Source organism: Thalassophryne amazonica, chromosome 9 (assembly GCF_902500255.1).
Source record: "Thalassophryne amazonica chromosome 9, fThaAma1.1, whole genome shotgun sequence".
Lineage (NCBI taxonomy): Eukaryota > Metazoa > Chordata > Actinopteri > Batrachoidiformes > Batrachoididae > Thalassophryne > Thalassophryne amazonica.
The window spans coordinates 16,609,812-16,628,572 of record NC_047111.1 but is presented as its reverse complement, the minus strand read 5'-3'; the positions used below and the strand labels follow the sequence as shown (position 1 = coordinate 16,628,572).

General features: G+C 45.4%; 2 protein-coding genes across 2 annotated transcripts in view; one reads left to right on the top strand and one right to left on the bottom strand.

The window, feature by feature from the left end:
- Positions 1–18,761, bottom strand: part of capn5b (calpain 5b) — a 91,609-nt gene that overhangs the window by 38,277 nt on the left and 34,571 nt on the right. Inside the window, exon 4 of the mRNA XM_034177674.1 lies at positions 451–659. Coding sequence (XP_034033565.1) covers positions 451–659 — 209 coding nt within the window. The remainder of the gene's footprint in view (positions 1–450; positions 660–18,761) is intronic.
- ompb (olfactory marker protein b) lies at positions 1,824–2,385 on the top strand. The gene has a single exon (XM_034177675.1). It carries the CDS (start codon positions 1,860–1,862, stop codon positions 2,340–2,342), a length of 483 nt encoding a protein of 160 aa, XP_034033566.1. The 5' UTR covers positions 1,824–1,859; the 3' UTR covers positions 2,343–2,385.

Here is an 18,761-nt window from a genome sequence, read left to right as displayed (position 1 = left end):
AATTGTAAAACATCAAATGTCAGTTACATTTCTTCATCGTAAGGGTTTGATTAACAAATCATTCGAATCACTGACATTTTTAATGTATATATCAGCAGATATATTGTACATTTATCGTAAAGGTTTTACTGTATCTTTACTTTATTTTATATGTATCTCTGTGATGTCATAAGCTGGTGCTGAAACTCTGAGAAAGTGATAAACAGAAAACATATCTGATACTATTGAAGTCTTGATATGCCTCAAACTTGACGTTGTAGGATTTTAAAATTCACAGTCTTAAATCTGGCCGGTACTTTTTGAGTTCACGTGTGCAAAGTCAAACAGAGTGAGAGGGTGATCACATGACCTCCTCTGTGTTCTGTGGCTTGTGGGATTAATTATTGGACTAATTATTGTTAGCTCTCAGAATGGAAACAGTGTTTGTGCGTTCCCAGCACTTGCACTAACTTGGCGTAAGCCTTCTCCACCAGGGCGCTCCAGAACTCATTGCTGTCACTGGAGTGACAGTAGACCAGCTGGTTGTCCACAGTCGGTAGCCGGTCATCAATCACCACGTCCACCCACTCGCCGAAGCGCCAGAAGCGGAAGTGGAAAATCCCGGCGTAGGACTCGGCCTTCTCTGTATCCCACTCCTGCTCCTTCCAGTCAGGAATGACCTGGAGAAGATTAAAAGGAAGGTTACGGGGGACAAGAAGGACAAACAAACGGTTATCGGTTGGTGGAGTATGAAAACTATTTGGGGGGGGGGGGGTGAGACAGCGTTCTGCCACGTCAGCTGACACAACGCAAAGACAGGGCACGAACCCATCACCTCATTTAGGAAAGAAAACGACAGGAAATAAGAGAATGAGTGCATTTGGACCCGTTAGGGTCCAAGTCAGGAGACAAAACTCTTGAATTTCACAAGCTGTAGCTGAGTATAAGTGACAAAATCACAAAGTGTTTGAACTCTTTAGACAAGGGAAAAAAGTTCATAACGAGGGTTTAATTGTCATCATCGAGGCGTGAAACAGCCCCCCCCCCCCCCCACGTTGTGTCTTTGTGTTCTGATAAATTGCTGTTCTGCAGGTTCCTGGACGTGGGGGTCAGTGAACAGAAACTCCAAGGAGTCAAACTGCTCGGTGACACGGACGAGCGGAGCGACCGACACAAAAAAAAACGCTGACGCTGTGGATTCACCGTTAGAAGTACATCACAGCGTTCCGGTTTGTGTCCTTGGAGACGAGACGATGTGGTGATGGAGGGAATTGTGGTGAAGCAACAGCTCCTCCACAAGCAGGAGGAGGCGAAAACACACACACACACACACAGAGAGAGAGAGAGAGAGAGAGGAGCAGTGCACCACAGAAACCTCAGCGATCACTTCCTAATCCTCCGGGAGGCGATCATCTCGCTCCCCGTTACTGCAGACCATCCGGCTCATCCGTCTCAGTTTCATCTGTGACGTTTAACTCTGGAGGAGAATCTGCACCATGATGACTAAAGAGAAACATGAGCTGAGTGCTGCAGTCCAAAGGGAAAACCGGAGGAGGTATTTCCCCCATTTGTTCAGTTCCACCCAAACATCAAAGGAACGTTCAGGGTTTGACTCTGACTCATGTCAGAGAGTCCAGGAGTCTGTGAGCGAGCAGATGGAACAAACACAGCGAAGCACCGTTTCCTAACAGCAATCCCCACATGTGGTTAGACCCGGTTGCCTAGCATTTCTGGGCTGTGCACCCCCCCACCTCCACTACTTCTGTTGATGCTGCAAACCTGCATCAAAGCAGACGACTGAGCGGTACAGTGCCGGTTTAAAAACCAGTCCGACACCACGACGGCGGGTATCGACCTCTCAGGCCGCTGAGGTTTGGAGCATGTCTGCAGAGTTGGAGCTGCACTTCAGGCCGGACTCCCAGCTGACGGAGGTGATGCGCCTGCGGGTTCAGTCCCTGCAGCAGCGCAGCCAGAAGAGGCAGGAAGGCGAGCGCCTGCTGCGGCCCAACGAGGCCGTGTACCGGCTAGACTTTTCGCATCAGTCCCTCCAGTTCTCAAAGTGGACGGTCCGGCTGGCCCAGGCGGGACGCCTCACCATCACCGCCACCTCCCAGCTGTGGACGCCTGACCTCACTCACCTTATGACCCGGCAGCTGCTGGAACCCGCCGGGGTTTTCTGGAAGTCGCAGGCCGGAGGCCGTGATGCGGCTGTTCAGTGCTACGAGGCGGACGCGGACGAGTTTGGCGAGCGGATTGCTGAGCTGGCGAAGGTAAGGAAGGTGATGTACTTTCTGTTTGAATTTGCAGAAGGCTGCAACCCAGAAACTGTTGACTGCTCCATCACCTTCAAAGTGGACATCTGATGTCTGGAAGGCAAAAACCACACAGCAAATGCTTGCAGCATCTTCATGTGTGTGTTTGTGTGTTTTACTTCTGTGCTTTTTGTTTTGCAAGAAAAATTCCACAAATTCATTATTGTGGGTTGAAGATGCTGTTTTTTGGGAGAGGAGCTCCTTACAAAACATTACAAAAACTTCGGTGGTCCTCTCATTTTTTCCTCATCTTGATTCCTTTGGAAAGCACAAAATACTACAAAATAAAAGGTCATGGTTACATACTGCAGATGATCTCTGTTATACTGTTTTTCATCACAGATTAACATGTTATGGTCTTGAAGTCATAATCACTGTTCCAAACTCTTGAAGTCTGCTGTTTTTTTGTTTGTTTTGTTTTACACTAGCTTGGCAGGTCCTGTGATTTATACCCCAGTACAAACTGTACAGAAGATCAATAATAATCATCATAAATTATTATTATTATTATTATGATATCTGGCTTTCCCAGTAATCAAATCACCAAACAAAGAAAGTCAAAGAATACAAGGACTCTATAACAATGCAAAATATTCACAATCAACGAGCTGATGGAAGGGGAAAAAAAAAAAAATCAAATTGACACACACACAAAAGAGGCACTTTTTGACAGGTGCAGCCTGTCAAAATACTATACGAGGTCTGTGAGAAAAGTAACGGACCTTTTTATTTTTTTCAAAAACTATATGGATTTGATTCATATGTTTTATGCCAGCCAAGCTTGAACCTTCGTGCGCATGCGTGAGTTTTTCTACGCCTGTCGGTTGCGTCATTCGCCTGTGAGCACGCCTTGTGGGAGGAGTGGTCCAGCCCCCTCATTGGATTTTCATTGTCAGGAAATGGCGGAATGATTTGGGCTTTTTTTCCATCAGAATTTTTTCAGAAACTGTTAGAGACAACCAGCTGGAAACCATTCGAAAAATTTATCTGGCTTTCGGTGAAAATTTTACGGGCTTCACAGAGAATAAGGACTGTTACTACAGCTTTAAGGGCGCGCCACGCTCCGAGCCACCATCGAGAGGCAGAAACCACCACATCATTTCTAAAAGGATGGCTGTGTGGAGCCGGGACCGTCGTGTGCAATTTCTCTGGTTATCACAAGAGTTGGACATCAGCCATTTTCCGGCAGATTTCACTTTTAACAAGAGATTTTGTCATGGAAAGCCGCGTGGAGGCTTCGCGCGTCAGGACCGATTCGCTGATCAAGCGAGACAAAGGAACACCTCCGTTTCGGAGTGCCAGGGGACAAGTTGGGACATGCCTATCTCGGCTTTCAGTGCTTACCAGCCCAGTGAGTATAAGAGAAATTGTGGAGAGCTGGACATGTCCCAACTTGTCCTTTAACACTCCGAAACGGAGGTGTTCCTTTGTCTCACTCGATCAGCGAATCGGTTATGACGCACGAAGCCGCCGCGCGGCTTTCCATGACAAAATCTCTTGTTAAAAGTGAAATCTGATGGAAAATGGCTGATGTCCAGCTCTTGTGATAACCAGAGAAATTGCACACGACGGTCCCGGCTCCACACAGCCATCTGTTTAGAAATGATGTGGTGGTTTCTGCCTCTCGATGGCAGTTCGGAGAGCGGCGCACCGTGCGCCATTGTGGGGTGTCCTTAAAGCTGTAGTAACACTCCTTATTCTCTGTGAAGCCCGTAAAATTTTCACCGAAAGCCAGATAAATTTTTCGAATGGTTTCCAGCTGCTTGTCTCTAACAGTTTCTGAAAAAATTCTGATGGTCAAAAAAGCCCAAATCATTCCGCCATTTCCTGACAATGAAAATCCAACGAGGGGGCTGGACCACTCCTCCCACAAGGCGTGCTCACAGGTGAATGACGCAACTGACAGGCGTGGAAAAACTCACGCATGCGCACGAAGGTTCAAGCTTGACTGACGTAAAAACATGAATCAAATCCATATAGTTTTTGAAAAAAATAAAAAGGTACAATACTTTTCTCACAGACCTCGTACATGTTCTCATCATACTTTAATTATGTTTTGGAATTAAGCATTAATTTTTCTAGAATTAATTATGTTCTCAAATTAAAGTATGCTCTGAAATGAATAATTCATGCCTTCAAATTAATATCTGCTCTTGACTAATTAATTTGTGCTCTTGAATGAATGATTTGTACACAGATTATTTAGATTTTTTTTGAATGGGCTCAAGATCTTTTGTCTTGAGTTGGGTGTAAATACAGAGATGAACTACTGATGTTATTTGTAAAAAAGAAATAAGTACATAAAAATAATTTGATTTAAATCCATATTCATTTTTAACCAGCTGCACTTCATCGTACAAATGATCAACACAAACACATTCACCATCATGACTGATTGACTGATTCCATTTTAAGGTCACAGTCTAAGAAGAAAGTGGCTTTTTCAAGTAGCATCACAAAACCAGCTCACAAACTGAGCGATTTGACTGGAGTTTGAAATCACATCGAACAAAAAGGAATAAAGGTGATTAAATGGAAACTACTAAATAAGTTTGGGGATCCAAGAGTGAAACTGATGTTTCTGTGATGATCGAACATTTATCTTTTTCTCCCTACCAATCTATCAATTAATCAATTAACCATCTGTCTTTATTTGATGTATTTTTTTGTCTAAGTAAATATTGTGAAGGTTGGATACAGTTTCTGAAGTTTATCAGATGAATGTGAATAAAACTTTGCTGAAGTACAAATTGTCTCCCTGCTTGTCTCATTCGTCGTCTCTGCTGAGACAAATTGTTTTTGTTCCTTTGGTCTTTGTTTCCAAGAAACATGAAGTCGTGAAAGACTCGCCAGAGACGACCCACATGACATCAGGAAATCACACTCCCCGAGGAACTCATCTGACCTGCCTGGAGACACTGACAGATGAGGCAAAGGAGGACATGGAGCTCCTGTCACAGCCGCCACCTCCACCTGCTCCTCCTCATCCTGCTCCTGTCCATCCTGAGCCTCCATCTCTTGTTCCTCCTCCTCCTCCTGCATCTCCAGCTGCTCCTTAGGGTTGGGTATTGGGAACCAGTTCTTTTCGAGAATCGTTAAGAAATGATTCGATCCATTGATATCAATAGTCTTTTTGCTTAACGATTCCCTTATCGGTCCTTCAGAGCGGCCGTTATTTTTGGGGGTGTTTGTCAGGAAAATGATCATTTCTCTGTGTTGATTGCAGACCCTGCAGCAGCTCTGTAATCAACCACTTCTGCAGCGCGGCTCTGCTTTGAAGTTGAACCAATGAAGCAGTGCTCCAACCCGCTGCTTCATTGGTTCTTTGCTTCACTGCTTTTCAGAAGTGGAAATCTGCTTCTTAACCCTCTCAAAGTCATTTAAAGATGTCAATCGTGAGTCACTTTTGTGCTGATTAAAGTCAGTAACTGGGACTCTTGTCTTGCTGCAAGAAAGAAATGAGAATCATCCCCCCTTCCATTCGCACAGCTCCAAATGCTGCGCCTCTCTCTGCCGAGTTACGTTAGAGTCCAGCCAGAATTAATAACTTCAAAGTGAATCGCCGTTTAAATCAAGTGACACCTCTTTCCAAATGTAATACAAACAAACTGCAATCGATCAAAATGTTTTTTTTCCTCCAAAAATGAGACGTCCTGCTCTGACGTGCAGCAGCCGGCTGAGCTCAGCTCAGAGGTACGAAGCGACATTCATGCCAAAATGTCTGAAAGGAAATGCTTTTGACAAAAACTACAGATTTTATTTATTTTTATTTATGTCCAGAGATCAAGGATCCAGTGACCGATTTAAAATATTGTTGACATAGAAAACCTGCACAGCCTACTTTTAGTACACAGAAAATTCACAGGAGGTATCGATAAGGGAATCGGATCAATAAGCGGAACCGATAATGGCATCGATATTGATAAAATCTTATCAATACCCATCCCTACTGCTCCTCCTCATCTTCCTACAACTGCTCCTCTTCATCCTCCACCTCTAGTTCCTCCTCCTTCCCGCATCTCCAGCTGCTCCTCCATATCCTCCTGCTCCTCTTCGTCATCCACCAGTTTCTCTTCATCTTCATCTTCCTCCTCTTCCTCCCCCTCTAGGCTCAGAGGAGGAGGAAGACGTGATTCAGAGACGCTGGACATGTTTCTGTCTCGGTCTAAACCGCTGAAGCATCCTCGGCTTCAGAACAAAGTTGTGACTTTCGACGTGACCCAGTGACGTTGACAGGACGACCTGACAGAGACTCACATGCAGCGCGGCTGTGAAGGAACAAACCCGTCACCAGACTTCATGGCCACTGGATGTTTGTTTGTAGGTCAGCTGGACATTAGCAACGGCACGCTGCATTGTGCACTGTTAAGTGCATGGCAGAAGATAGGGCCCATAAAATATCATGTAAATAAGCAGTCGTGGGCACAGTTACGATAATCCGATAACCGATAATTATCGAAGATAATGTTTTCATTATTGGATTATCTTCTTAGATAACTTTAAAAACCATTATTGGACTAATTATCTTGCGATAAATTTTTGTCCGATAATTTTTAGACCGATAACGTGGTAAATAAAGCTGAACAGCTACAAATATCTATAAAACTTAAAATCAGTTGAGCACCTACCTGTTAAATGTTTCGTAGCTGATGTGTAGTTCTACCGTCTGCAAAACAGAGAAGAGCTGCTTTAAGAAGACACCACTCTATCCTCTGCAGGCAAAGGAGAACTGGTCCCCCCCCCCCAAAAAAAACTAATTTCTTTTAACCCCATACTGATACGAGGGCAATATCACCCAAGTCATCCAGAGGCATACAGTAGTGTTAAGAATAATAGTAGTGCTATGTGATTAAAAGGATTAATTCAGGTTTTGAGTATATTTCTTATTGTTACATGGGAAACAAGATACCAGTAGATTCTCACAAATCCAACAAGACCAAACATTCATGATATGCACACTCTTAAGGCTATGAAATTCGGCTATTAGTAAAAAAAAAAAAAAAGTAGAAAAGGGGGTGTTCACAATGATAGTAGTGTGGCATTCAGTCAGTGAGTTCATCAATTCTGTGGAACAAACAGGTGTGAATCAGGTGTCCCCTATGTAAGGATGAAGCCAGCACCTGTTGAACATGCTTTTCTCCTTGAAAGCCTGAGGAAAATGAGATGTTCAAGACATTGTTCAGAAGAACAGCGTAGTTTGATTAAAAAGTTGATTGGAGAGGGGAAAATTTGTACGCAGGTGCAAAAAATTATAGGGTGTTCATCTACAATGAGCTCCAATGCTTTAAAATGGACAAAAAAAACAAACAAACAGAGAAAACGGAAAACAACCATCAAAATGGATAGAAGTATAACCAGAATGGCAAAGGCTCACCCATTGATCAGCTCCAGGATGATCAAAGACAGTCTGGAGTTACCTGTAATTGCTGTGACAGTTAGAAGACGCCTGTGTGAAGCTAATTTATTTGCAAGAATCCCCCGCAAAGTCCCTCTGTTAAATAAAAGACGTGCAGAAGAGGTTACAATTTACCAAAGAACACATCAACTGGCCTAAAGAGAAATGGAGGAATATTTTGTGGACTGATGAGAGTAAAATTGTTTTTTGGGTCCAAGGGCTGCAGACAGTTTGTGAGACGACCCCCAAACTCTGAATTCAAGCCACAGTTCACAGTGAAGACAGTGAAGCATGGTGGTGCAAGCATCATGATATGGGCATGTTTCTCCTACTATGGTGTTGGGCCTATATATCGCATACCAGGTATCATGGATCAGTTTGGATATGTCAAAATACTTGAAGAGGTCATGTTGCCTTATGCTGAAGAGGACATGCCGTTGAAATGGGTGTTTCAACAAGACAATGACCCCAAGCACACTAGTAAACGAGCAAAATCTTGGTTCCAAACCAACAAAATTAATGCCTCGCAGATGTGAAGAAATCATGAAAAACTGTGGTTATACAACTAAATACTAGTTTAGTGATTCACAGGATTGCTAAAAAAGCAGTTTGAACATAACAGTTTTGAGTTTGTAGCATCAACAGCAGATGCTACTATTATTGTGAACACCCCCTTTTCTACTTTTTTTTTTACTAATAGCCCAATTTCATAGCCTTAAGAGTGTGCATATCATGAATGCTTGGTCTTGTTGGATTTGTGAGAATCTACTGAATCTACTGGTACCTTGTTTCCCATGTAACAATAAGAAATATACTCAAAACCTGGATTAATCTTTTTAGTCACATAGCACTACTATTATTCTGAACACTACTGTACATTTTTAACTTATGGTTCACTTTTAACCAAACTAATGCCGGACAAGTTATTTAAATTAATGTCATGTCTGAAGTTTTATAAAGTGAAAATATCAGATATATGTTTTAGTTTTAAAGAAATGCGCTAATTTTTTAAGGTTTTAGTGTGGATATATGCTGTGCCCAGCAAAGACAAAGTTGCGGGCTCATTGTTTGGGTCTGTTGTCGCTTTTGATGCTACCAGAAGTGATTGTGGTGTTAAAACTCAAATTCAGTTTGTTAGTAGTTGCAAATGTACCAGAGACCATACTGGAATTTATCGGTTATCTGTAACTTTCTTTATCAAAAATAACTTTTCAATTATCTGATTATCTGTTATTGAAGTAAATTTTTTGGTTATCTGTGCCCACCAGTGTATACAGAAGACAGAATGCTAACTGCTAAATGCTAACTGATCTGATGAGCTGTTTCCAGATAACATCATTAATGTTGAGTTAAATTTAATTTTTAGGCACCAAATTATAAAATAAGTTGCACCAACGTGCATGTGTAGACATGACTCAGCCTCTGAGAGAGCAGGTAGCTGGTCTGCCAATACGTAGACATGGGATCGAATCCCACTCACACTACCTGTCTGTGTCCTTGGACAAAATGCTTAATCTGCATTGACTCAGTTCAACTGGTTGTAAATAGGCACTGACCTCAGCCGGGGAGGTAGATGTGAGGCATCACTGTAAAGCACTCGTTTTTTTGTTATGAGAAGAAACCTCAGGTAGGTCAGGCTCAGTGGGGTGACCATCTGCTTTGGTCATATGATTAAGACAAGTGTCCCCCTCGACCCTGAAGCTTTTAAAAAGGTTTTTTTTTTGTAGTTTATGGTATGTTTATGTTGTAAAGTTTAAAACAGCTGACATAATTATTTAAACCTGGACGCTTCATTTGTATTTTTACAAACGCAGGACAAAATCCTGAACCATATTTTCATCGAACCCGTGACTGATGTTTCCACTGATAGTTTTAAAAATAATATATTGTCCATTTAACCCTCTTTATCTCTTATTCTATGAGGTCAAATGGGTGAAAATGCTTTAAGGTCAAGCGGTTTCGGGGTTCAGACACTGTGATACTCAGCTGCACCTAAGGATTGAACCGACGACCCTTTGCTTAAAATGGACGCTGCAGTGACTGAGCTGCTGCGTTTAAGCGTGTTTGGAAGTATCAGTGTCTTTGGGGACGTGTGTGTCCTCCTGTGAGACTCAGAGCCACACCTGTTTTTTTTGTTCTCACATGACAGAAAAAAAGAAATCACAGCCGGCTGTTTGGTTTAAAAATAATCTTCCACTGTGATTTTTTTTTTAAATCTGACAAACGCCGTCTACGTCAGCACAAAGCGGTTTGTCTCCAAATGTGCTGTTAATTCTTAATCCTGTCAAAGTAAAACATTTGTGAGTCGGAACCTCGAGCTGAAACAACAAACACTGATGTTGGACAGAGTTGGTTTTGTCATCATTTTTGCTGATTGAACGATGGCGTGTGTTTTCTTCGGCCGTATGAATGACATAAATCAAAATCTGCTGATGGAAAACATGAAGCAAAACTGCATAAATGCAGCAAACACAAGTTTAACACAAGACCAAATTAAAACCACTGAGAAAACCCAAACTGATGTCGTCTGAGGAGGTCAAACTAAACCATTAACAGGCAGTTTTTATGTTAATTGTACTTAAGTTGTGAAATCTTATTTATTTATTATTTTATTAGTTGTGTTTCTTTTTTAGTTCATTTAAAAGAGCAAAACCAGCAATAATCTTGAAAATTATATACAAAAATACTGTATTATTATCTGTGGCCACAAGATGGCAACATCTTCAAGCGTGACAAGTTGCTGCTGTGTACTGAATGAGGTACTGTGAGTCACGCTGCTGAGCAGAAGATGAACAAGCAGCAGTTCTGAATGAGAAAAGCATTTGTTGCCTCAGTAAATTTAATAAATCATGCTCTCCATCTGAAAGACCATGCTCTGGAATAAGAACAATGTAACTTTTACACTACTTGGAAAACACTTGTTTGGACTCTATGAAACAACAAGAACAGTAACTGCAAGTTAGCTAAGTTGGCCATTATCGTTAACAAATGTTTTGCAAAACGTGCAATATGCATGAGCCATCTGTGCAAGACTGTTGTGCAAAAAGGATATGTACAATATTGGTGTGTGTATTAAGTTATGTGCTATATGCATGAGTTATGTAATTATGCCATGGCAGTTTTATTTGTGCAGCTCTTGGAGTCCAAGACAAATTTCCCGGAAGGGACAATAAAGTGTATCGTATATTTTCAAATGTTTAGGTATGATTGTCTGTTCAGTGACCAAAAAAAGCAGTCCACTTGTGTTTGGTGCATTAACTAACATTAACATTAACTAACTCCTTAGCATCTGCTGGCTAATAGACTATTTGCATTAAAAACAAATAACTAAATAATGCACAGGGTTACATCAAGGGATGTCCCGATCAGCTTTTTTGGCCCCGATCCGATTCCAAGTCATCTGATTCTGAGTATCTGCCGATACCGAGTCCCGCTCCGATACTTTAAAAAACTGAATGAACAATGAACACATGCTAAATATATAATATTTTCATTTTAATCACCTTATTTTATTATTTATCACTTAAACAGTGCACGTCTCCTCGAGGTAGCTTGAGCAATCAAGTAATAATCTACCAGACTTTAAAAATGTACAAATTTCCATGTTATTTTGTCTAAAAATAAATGTCCAAGGTTCCTTATGTTAAACAAGATGTTGGGGAAAGTGTAGTGACACGGACCCACAACAGGGGGCGCAAATGAACGGTCAATAGATGAGCCAAAAGGTAACAATTTAATGTTGTGAATGTGCACAACGATGATACAGACAATCACAAAATCTGACAGCAGTCAATACACCAAGGTGACGTGTGGGCAGGCTCGAGGATAGAAGACGTCTGTCCTGAGAAGAGCCGGAACCACACGATTTCCACCGCCACAGAACCCGGAGAATACTGGAGCCGCCAAGTCCCGAATTCCCAGGTGATCACCGTCCCCGACTGTCGGATCTGGTGCTGCTGGCGAGGAACACAAACAGTGAGATGTGGGTGTGTGCACACCCAGTAACAAAAACAGTCAGAAGGTGGAAAGTCACCTCCACCTCTAATCACACACACGTGCAGCGCCTGTCTAACCACTTATCTGGTTGGGGTGTGAAGCGAAGCCGTCGCTGATCACACCAAACGCCAATCCCACAGATAAGGAAACACTTACAGGAAAACGGCTGCAAAGAAGTTCAGACTATTAGTCAGTGTTTTCAGTTTAGCAGAGAATTACCTTCACAGGTAGATGATATCTTGGCAGCGAGGTGGAGATGACATCCGGCTTTTATGGAGTGATGAAATGAAGATGGGTGACAGCTGTCATGAGTTGATGTGTGACAGCTGTCACTCCCGGTTGTGTCTGTGGCGGCAGCGCCCTCTCGTGCCTGAAGCCCGCACTTCAGGCAGGGCGCCCTCTGGTGGTAGGCCTGCAGTACCTCCTCTTCTGGCGGCCCACACAACAGGACCCCCCCCTCAACGGGCGCCAGGCTTGTCCGGGTGACGTCGGTAGAAGTCGGCCAGGAGGTCGGGGTCCAGGATGAAGCTCCTCTTCACCCAGGAGCGTTCCTCAGGTCCATACCCCTCCCAGTCCACCAGATACTGAAACCCCCGGCCCTTCCGACGGACGTCCAGGAGCATGCGAACCGTCCATACAGGCTACCCATCGATGATCCGGGCAGGAGGCGGCGCCGGTCCGGGAGCACAGAGGGGTGAGGTGTGGTGTGGCTTGATCCGGGAAACATGAAAAACTGGGTGGACCCAAAGTGAAGCTGGGAGCTGAAGCTTCACTGTGGCTGGACTGAGGACTTTGAGGATCTTGAATGGACCGATATACCTGTCCTTGAGTTTGGGTGAGTCCACTTGGAGGGGGATGTCCTTCGTTGAAAGCCACACCTCCTGCCCAGGCTGGTATGCAGGGGCCGGGGAACGCCGGCGGTCTGCATGGGCCTTAGCCCTCATCCGGGCCTTCAACAAGGCAGAACGGGCGGTGCGCCACACACGACGGCATCTTCGTAGGTGGGCCTGGTCCAAGGGCACACCGACCTCTCCATCCACCACGGGGAACAATGGGGGCTGGTACCCCAGACACACCTCAAATGGGGAGAGGCCGGTGACAGAGGACACCTGGCTGTTATGGGCGTACTCGATCCAGGCCAGATGGTGACTCCAGGCCGACGGGTGCGCGGATGTAACACAGTGGAGGGCCTGTTCAAGTTCTTGGTTGGCCCGCTCTGCCTGTCCATTCGTCTGAGGGTGATACCCAGACGAGAGGCTCACGTTGGCCCCCAGTTCTCTGCAGAAACTCCTCCAAACCTGTGAGGAGAACTGACATCGTCTCGGACCACGGTCCGAGACAATGTCAGTTGGTATCCCATGCAGACGTACGATGTGGTGGACCAGGAGGTCTGCTGTCTCCTGGGCCGTAGGGAGCTTCGGGAGGGCCACGAAGTGGGCCGCCTTGGAGAAACGGTCCACTATCGTGAAGATGGTCGTCATGCCCTGGGACGGCGGGAGGCCCATGACAAAGTCCAGGCCAATGTGAGACCAGGGGCGACGAGGCACCGGAAGCGGTTGCAGAAGCCCTTGTGTCTTGGAGTGGTCTGCCTTGCCCCTGGCACAGGTGGTGCAGGCCTGGACATACTCCGGGACGTCGGCCTCCATGGACGCACACCAAAAGCGCTGCCGGACAACTGCCACGGTCCTACGCACCCCTGGATGACAGGAGAGCTTGGACCCGTGACAGAAGTCCAAGACCGCAGCTCTGGCCTCTGGTGGGACGTATAAACGGTTCTTTGGTCCAGTTCCGGGGTCCGGGCTCCGTGCCAGGGCCTCCCGGACGGTCTTCTCCACGTCCCAGGTGAGGGTGGCCACGATAGTGGACTCTGGAATGATGGGCTCCGGTGGATCCGACAGCTCAGTCTTGACCTCATCTTCATGCACCCGGGACAAGGCATCCGATCTCTGGTTCTTGGTCCCGGGGCGGTAGGTGATTCGGAAGTCAAAACGCCCGAAGAACAGTGACCAGCGGGCTTGCCTGGGGTTCAGCCGCTTGGCGGTCCTGATGTACTCCGGGTTCCGATGGTCAGTGAAAACCGTGATCCGAACCAGGTGGTACGCATTCCTGAGGTCCAGTTTGGTGAAAATTTGGGCTCCAGGCAAGGGCGTGAACACTGAATCCAACAGGGGTAAAGGGTATCGATTACGAACCGTTATGTCGTTCAGCCCCCTGTAATGAATGCATGGACGGAGTCCGCCATCTTTCTTGCCCACAAAAAAGAAACCTGCACCCATCGGGCAGGTGGAATTCCGGATCAACCCGGCAGCTAATGAGTCCCGGATGTAGGTCTCCATTGATTCGCGCTCGGGACGTGAGAGATTGTACACCCTGCTGGACTGGAACTCAACGCCCGGGACCAAATCAATGGTACAATCGTACGGACGGTGCGGGGGAAGGGTGAGCGCCAGATCCTTGCTGAAGACATCAGCAAGATCGTGGTACTCAACCGGCACTGCCGTCAGATTGGGAGGGACTTTAACCTCCTCATTAGCGTTTACACCGGGAGGAACCAAGGATCCTAAACAATTCCGGTGGCAGGTTTTGCTCCACTGAGCCACAACCCCAGACGGCCAATCAATCCAGGGATTGTGTTTAATCATCCATGGGAAGCCCAAAATCACACGGGAGGTAGAAGGAGTTACAAAAAACTCAATCTCCTCCCGGTGATTCCCAGACACTACCAGGGTTACAGGTAGTGTCTTGTGTGTGATAAAAGGGAGAAGAGTGCCATCTAGTGCTCGCACCTTCACTGGCGAAGAAAGCGCCACCAGAGGGAGCCCTGCCTCCCTTGCCCATCTGCTATCCAGCAGATTCCCTTCTGACCCCGTGTCCACCAGTGCTGGGGCTTGAAGGGTTAAATCCTCGCTCAGGATTGTAACTGGGAGTCGTGTTGAAAGATGTGTATGATCCACGTGAATGTTTTGACCCCCCCTCAGCCCAGTCTCTAAGGGCGGGCGTTTGTGTTTTGACCGTTTGGGGCAAACTCTCTGCTGATGCTCACTCGAGCCGCAGACAAAGCACTCCCCGCGGACCAGCCTCCTCTGTCTGAATGTGGCCCTGCTCGTGTCCCTAGCACCGTCAGCAGGGGGAGCTGTAGCCACACGGAGCGCTGTGGCTGTGGAGCGTGGGGAAGACAGCTCTCTTTCGGACCCGGGAGGAAGAGGGACGGCTTGTGCCTGACCACACCCTTCGCCTCGCTCCCGTTGGCGTTCTTCTAATCGATTGTCTAAACGTATGACTAGATCGATAAGTCCGTCCAAATCCCACGGTTCCTCCTTGGCCACCAGGTGCTCCTTCAGGACCGACGACAGTCCGTTTATGAAGGCGGCGCGGAGCGCAGTCATATTCCAGCCGGATCTCGCAGCTGTGATGCGGAAGTCGACTGCATATTCGGCTGCGCTCCGACACCCCTGTCTCATTGACAGCAGCACGGTAGACGCGGTTTTGCCTCTGTTGGGGTGATCAAAAACAGTTCTGAGCTCCCTCACAAACCCAGTATAAGAGGCAAGGAGCCGTGAAACTTGTTCCCAAAGCGCTGTAGCCCAAGCGTGTGCCTCACCTCGAAGCAAATTAATCACGTAAGCCACCTTACTGGCGTCAGACGCGTACATCACGGGACGCTGTGCAAAGACGAGCGAACACTGCATAAGAAAGTCCGCGCACGTCTCCACACAACCTCCGTACGGCTCTGGGGGGCTGCTGGGGGGGGTCGTTGAATGACCAGTGGAATGTCTGTATTCGGCACTGGATCGGCAGGAGGAGGAGCTGCAGCAGCGCCCTGAGCGCGCGCTTCCACCTGCGCGGTGAGAGCCTCTATCCTGCGATTAAGGATGATGTTTTGCTCGGTCATCAGGTCCATCCGAGCGGTAAAGGCAGTGAGGATATGCTGCAACTCACCAATCACGCCTCCAGCCGACGCCTGTGCACCCTGCTCTTCCATTGGCTGTCCAACAGATGGTTGACGCCCCTCGGGATCCATGACGTGGCCGAGATATCCTGTTGGGGAAAGTGTAGTGACACGGACCCACAACAGGGGGCGCAAATGAACGGTCAATAGATGAGCCAAAAGGTAACAATTTAATGTTGTGAATGTGCACAACGATGATACAGACAATCACAGAATCTGACAGCAGTCAATACACCAAGGTGACGTGTGGGCAGGCGCGAGGATAGAAGACGTCTGTCCTGAGAAGAGCCGGAACCACACGATTTCCACCGCCACAGAACCCGGAGAATACTGGAGCCGCCAAGTCCCGAATTCCCAGGTGATCACCGTCCCCGACTGTCGGATCTGGTACTGCTGGCGAGGAGCACAAACAGTGAGATGTGGGTGTGTGCACACCCAGTAACAAAAACAGTCAGAAGGTGGAAAGTCACCTCCACCTCTAATCACACACACGTGCAGCTCCTGTCTAACCACTTATCTGGTTGGGGTGTGAAGCGAAGCCGTCGCTGATCACACCAAACGCCAATCCCACAGACAAGGAAACACTTACAGGAAAACAGCTGCAAAGAAGTTCAGACTATTAGTCAGTGTTTTCAGTTTAGCAGAGAATTACCTTCACAGGTAGATGATATCTCGGCAGCGAGGTGGAGATGACATCCGGCTTTTATGGAGTGATGAAATGAAGATGGGTGACAGCTGTCATGAGTTGATGTGTGACAGCTGTCACTCCCGGTTGTGTCCGTGGCAGCAGCGCCCTCTCGTGCCTGAAGCCCGCACTTCAGGCAGGGCGCCCTCTGGTGGTGGGCCAGCAGTACCTCCTCTTCTGGCGGCCCACACAACACAAGAAATTATCTAATCTGAAATAACAGGTGGTTTTAATTTACAGATGAAAGATTTCTAAAGAACCATTTATTGATTTAGCTAATTTAATTACAAGTGTTCTAAACTTTTTAAACAGTAATCAGAAATTCTGAGGTAACAAACAACAACAACAAAAAACATTTCCAAGGATTTTTCTTCAGAAAACTGCTCTATAAATGAGAAGTCCTGTGACACATTCCTGTTTTGTACAGATCAGTGGTTTCTGCACCGATCTGTTTTGTAGAGATCAGTGGTTTCTGCCACTAGTCTTCCGTGTTTTGGCCCGACGCATCGTTCCTATTGGACAGCGCAAAGCTACGTCATAGCTCAGAGCGTCAAAAGTTGGATTGGGTTGAACTTATGTTTTTTCTTTTGTTCAATAAAAAAAGAGATTGGGTTGCACTTTGACAGCGTCAGCCTGTCGACAAGCGGCAATACGCGCTCCTGTCAGAAGCGTCGTGTCAAAAGTCGAGCTAAAGCGCCGCTTCTGACGGGAGCGCGTATTGCCTCAAAAAAGCAACGCGTCTCATTGAAAATAATGCTTTTTAGACCGATTCTTGATGCCTCTGATGCTTCCGACACATGAAAGGCCCATTAATCTGCATTAATGACCTTGAAATAGCGCTGATCAAAAATAATGAGGATAAAATCTATATCGGATTCCTGATCGGGATGCAACATCCGATTTCGATCGAGTCTGAAACCACGTGATCGGATCGGGAAATCCCTACATCACACATTTACCTCACATATGATCATCTGTTCAGTGGTGACAAGAAACAGTTTACTCTCATTTTGTGCCTGGTACAATAACATTAATTAGCTCATTAGAGTCTGCTTGCTAACGTGGTGTTTGTGATATGGATAAATAATGTGCAGATTAAATTTATTTCGCTTCTTGTTACATGAAGCCGTAGCACCATGTTCCAAAAATAAACGTGCCTTACAGTGTGGAAAATATGATATGAAGTTTATTCCATATGTTACAGTTTTAGAAGCGTTTAAATTATTTTTGTGTACAAACTGTAATATGCATTTTTTAAAGGCACTTTGTCACCCATATTAACTCTCTGAACAGGTTTTATAACAAGTCCCCTTTAATGTTCTTCCAGCAGTGAAGGAGTTAACAACTCAGCCACTCACTGATGGTTTAACTCCTCTGTTCTCTTGACACCGGCAGTCTGCACTCTGACCATAAATATGCATATTTTACTTGCTTTTGCAAACAACTAAAATGCTAAAAGGCTTGTTGATGTCCAAATAATTACGAGCCGAGTGACTGTGCTTTCTGTCACTGAGAAGCTTCTCGCGACATCCGGCCGACGCGTCTCCTTTCAAATCCCATCAAAGCTTCAAAATCACTTTGTTTCGTCTGTCAAGAAGCAACGTTTTGGGATAATTACGACGCCTGAAGTGCCGCAGCGGCTGAACAGCTAAATAATTTGTATTTTTATGTCCCAGACTTAAGGAGTCCGTAAAAATCGACTTTGAGGAGGACTGAAGAGTTTTTAATGGAGGAAGTTAATTATCTCCGTATTGATCTACTGATGTAAAATTAAAAAAAAAAAAAAAAAATTTGCAGTAATAAAAAGACATTGAGTCGAGGATCCGGAGAAAGACTGCCTTACCGAGAACGGGAAAGGAGCTGCTGGTTTTAAATGCTTCCTGATGGACACTTAAACATGCAGCGGTTAAAGCTCGGCATCAGACTCGCTGCTCTGCAAGAAACGCTTCACTCAAATTACAACTTCGTCTCTCAAGTCTTTTAGCACAATTATATATTTTTAAAAATTACAAAAAAAATTCAGATGCTTTTATGCACTTCAGTAAACAGATGTGATGCAATCATTAGTGTCCTCTTAAGACATAAACTATACTGCTTCAGTGGCTGTTAGTGGCCAGCAGGGGGCACTCCTTGTGGTAAAAGACAGATGAATAAAATGATAACCATCGTACCCCTACAACCGTTGCTGTTGAAAAACGTTATTGCTGCTGATGTCTAATGTTTGGTGCATAGTTAGCAGTTACAAAATAAATAAATACATATATTTTTAAAAACAAACAAAAAACAAGGAGCCACAAACACCATTGTTGAGGAAACAAACAACTTACTAGAATTTAAAAGGAAAGCATTCTTTTAATTAAAAATGCTTTTAATGACACTGAAATTTTTTAAAGTCTATTTTTTATCAAGGTCTTGAGTTGTGCCCCAAAGTCAGACAACTTAAAA